General features: G+C 36.5%; 2 protein-coding genes across 3 annotated transcripts in view; one reads left to right on the top strand and one right to left on the bottom strand.

Moving 5' to 3' along the window:
* LOC129794093 (GPI mannosyltransferase 3) overlaps nt 1-3,551 on the bottom strand; it is a 1,193,052-nt gene that overhangs the window by 1,160,121 nt on the left and 29,380 nt on the right. The gene's annotated exons all lie outside the window — the stretch shown is intronic.
* LOC129794137 (phosphatidylinositol N-acetylglucosaminyltransferase subunit C) lies at nt 52-2,120 on the top strand. The gene is made up of 2 exons (XM_055834774.1): nt 52-84; nt 644-2,120. The coding sequence occupies exon 2, from the start codon at nt 730-732 to the stop codon at nt 1,564-1,566; it is 837 nt and encodes a 278-aa protein (XP_055690749.1). The 5' UTR covers nt 52-84; nt 644-729; the 3' UTR covers nt 1,567-2,120.

The following is a 3,551-nucleotide window of genomic DNA, read 5'->3' as shown; positions in this document are numbered from 1 at the left end:
GCAATACAAAGAAAATTCATTAAGAATATTAGAAAATTGGGAAAATTAACTTCCGGTTTATTCAAATTCCTCGAAAAGAAACTCCTAAGGCTGCATTCAGCCCTTCCGATCGGCAAGTCGACCGGTCGATGAGGAATAGACGATTGGCCGATGAGGAAGAGACGATTGGCCGATGAGGAAATGACGATCGGTAAATAGTGCAAATAATATCATTTTTTTGGTATTATTTGGCCGAATTTGCCTGAAATTCGCATTTGCTAAGACCTTATAAATATTAGCAAAGCGTTCTGTAATAGAATTTGCAAAAATAATTGATATTTAAAAAAAAAATATTCCTGTCAAAAAAGTCAGCCGATCGGAAAGTGCTGCACTTTCCGATCGGCTGACTTTTTTGACAGGAATTTTTTTTTTTAAATATCAATTATTTTTGCAAATTCTATTACAGAACGCTTTGCTAATATTTATAAGGTCTTAGCAAATGCGAATTTCAGGCAAATTCGGCCAAATAATACCAAAAAAATGATATTATTTGCACTATTTACCGATCGTCATTTCCTCATCGGCCAATCGTCTCTTCCTCATCGGCCAATCGTCTATTCCTCATCGACCGGTCGACTTGCCGATCGGAAGGGCTGAATGCAGCCTAATCTCCACAACTTGAGGCCTTACAGCGAAACCCCACTGTAGGTTATAGTGGTTATTTTTGCTGCAACACCGCAACAGTCAAGAATGTCCGGAAGATCAAAGAAACGCTGGCGGAAGAATCTCTACGAGAATCAGGGATTTGAGGACAACTACACACCAAAGACCTTCCTGAAGGAGCTGCAAAAGAATCAAAATGTGCGGGAATTCACATTTCTGGAGGCAATCTGTGGTGCAACAAAGGTGAGCCAGCAAATTTCAATTGTCGTGGCCTTCCTCATCCTGTACCATGGGCTATTTACACGATGGCTCTCTCCGGAGACGGTGCTGCTGCACTCCAGTCTCGCCACACTGACTGGCTACGTGATATACCTGGCCACGTGTGAGAGGCGCCTTTCCGGAGCTGTTGCGAGGCACTCCAAGACAGTTCTGGGAGTGCTGGTGTTTGGCTTTATCTTCTCCCCACTGCTGCATACGCTGACGAAGAGCATCAGCACGGATACCATCTACTCTGTGACATTCTTCGTCTTCTGTCTTCACTTGATCTTCTTCGATTATGGCCTGGAGGCGCATATGGTGTCACGGGCGATTTCCCTGAACGCCGCAATCTTTGGCTCCATTTGCCTCTCATCCCGACTCGACACCTCCTTCCATGCATTTGTCCTCCTGGCCACTGTTGTGGAGCTCTTTGTTCTCCTGCCAATCCTTTTGCGGCGTTTCTGGGCACCACCACTCCTCCTGCCCACATTCATTGGCTGCATGATCTTCCTGCATTCCATCTCCCTGCCAACACTCATCACCTACATCCTAGGACTCCTGGCTATCAATGTCCTCTTTCCGTGGCTCTTTGTACGCTCCCAACCCTTCAAACACATCATCCACGGACCCTGGGATGAGGCTGTAGTCGAATCAATGGATCTCTAAATAAGAAAGAGGAAGAAAAGGCATTTCTTCTTCATCATCAGCTCTTTATTCGCCACACACACAATTTTTCTCTACAAACTCCAACGCCACATCTCCATTCTGGCCAGGAAGTTCTTCACCACTCATTGTACATTTTTTTTTCATTGAATTTATACGTCGCCTTTTGACATTCTAATAAAATTCTTGAGACTGAATCCACGGCTAATCCGAAAGTTCGCCCATCTCGCGGAATGCCCCGCTCCCTGCTCTCACCTCTTTGCTCCTTGAAATCTCTTTTAATGTGGAGATTCAAATAAATTACCCTTGATTTTGAGGAAATTATTAAAAATATTTTAAGATTTTATTTTAAAATTTGCTTTAAATCTAAGCTTTCTTTGAAAAATAAAATTTTAAATGAAATGAATGTTTGGACCTGAAGAAGATCCAAATAAAAATCAAAAAGTCAACGAAGAATAGAAGACTTTGCAGCATAAGTGGTATGCTGCTTCAAACATGAAGCATAAGTTGCTTCTTGTAAGACTTTAGTTATTGACGAATTAAAAAAAAAAGAAATTTTAAATAATTTTCAAAGAACGTTTAAAAAGTTACTGATTAAAATCCAATAATTTTAATAATCTTCTAAATCTTTTTTTTCTTTCACTAAAGACATTCAATCCTTCGTCAAATATTCTTTTTCCTCAAAAACTTCGGTTTTTTATTTATTTTTCATTTTTAATCTCCTTTTTGGGATTTTCATTAATTCACTATGAATCATTGAACGTCTATAAAATAATTTCTATTACAAAATTCTCATTTATTTTTTTAAATCTTCTTGAAAATTCTCATCAAGATTCTCCTTGAATCATCAAATTGGTTAAATGCACAAGAAAATCCTTTTTCAAACACTTTTTTTTATTTTAACATTACGAAGCTCTCTTTTCCGTTGTTTCTTGTCATAAATATATGGATTTTTTTTCCTTTTAAATGTGTTTTTCAGAGACAAGAAAATCTGCATCTAAAATACTGGGTTCCTGGTGGATTCATTTTTTTATACATAATAGTTTTTTTTTATTAGAAACATTTCTCAACCCTTTAAGGATATAATTCATTTATTTATGTAGGTATTTAGGTATTAAATTCTTTCCCTTCAATATATTTTCTGAAAGACTTGCAATAGTTTTGTTTGTTCAATATTTTCTCTTCCATCATCAAAAATATTTTTTTTTTATTGTTGTATTTTTGAAGGAATTATTTAAATATTTTACTTTCTTCTGTTTCAAGAACACATTTGGGAGAAAAAAGATTTTTTGTATAAAATTCGACATTTCTTTTTTTTACGGAGGTACTCAATTCAAAGCAACCTTGCACAGAAGCTCCACATTGTGGTAGAATTTAATTCAAATGACATTTAAATGAATAAGAAGAAGAATCAGTATTTTGGAGAAGAGATCCCTGATTGGCTAATAAATTCGGACAAAGCATCCTTATTGGTTAATTCATCTCCGTTACGTCACAAACTGGTGGAACCTTCAGTGCACAGTGCATAAGTTTATTTGAAGAGAGTTTGTATTTAGAAGGGAATTGCATGGAGTTGTCGTTTTAGAGCTCAATTAACGAACAAGAACGTTAATTTTTTGCTATTTTTTGATAATTTTGAAATATCAAAAAATTAAATTAGGCTGTTCAGGGAAGAATAAAGCTTGTAGAGTCAGAAAAAACGGTTACAGGAAAGCTCAAATTCCCAATAAAATGAAACAGAACTTATAAAAAAAAAAGCTTCTAGGTCAGAGAATTTCCTATATAGAAATTATCTGTTTCAAGAAAATTCTTGTCCTCTGACAGTCCTTTAGATTTTTCATAGAAAATGACTTATTTAGCCCCAGTCCCCCCTAAGGATACCAAAAAAAAACCGAGAAAAAGCTCTTGAGAAAACTTCGAAATTCTCTTTCTTTTAACGATCCTTAATTTTATTTCTTTTGCTGCTTTCCCTTTAATCGGCCGCATTG

This window comes from Lutzomyia longipalpis, chromosome 3, assembly GCF_024334085.1.
Source record: "Lutzomyia longipalpis isolate SR_M1_2022 chromosome 3, ASM2433408v1".
Lineage (NCBI taxonomy): Eukaryota > Metazoa > Arthropoda > Insecta > Diptera > Psychodidae > Lutzomyia > Lutzomyia longipalpis.
The sequence above is the reverse complement of the archived record's forward strand: the minus strand, read 5'-3'. Positions and strand labels throughout refer to the sequence as shown.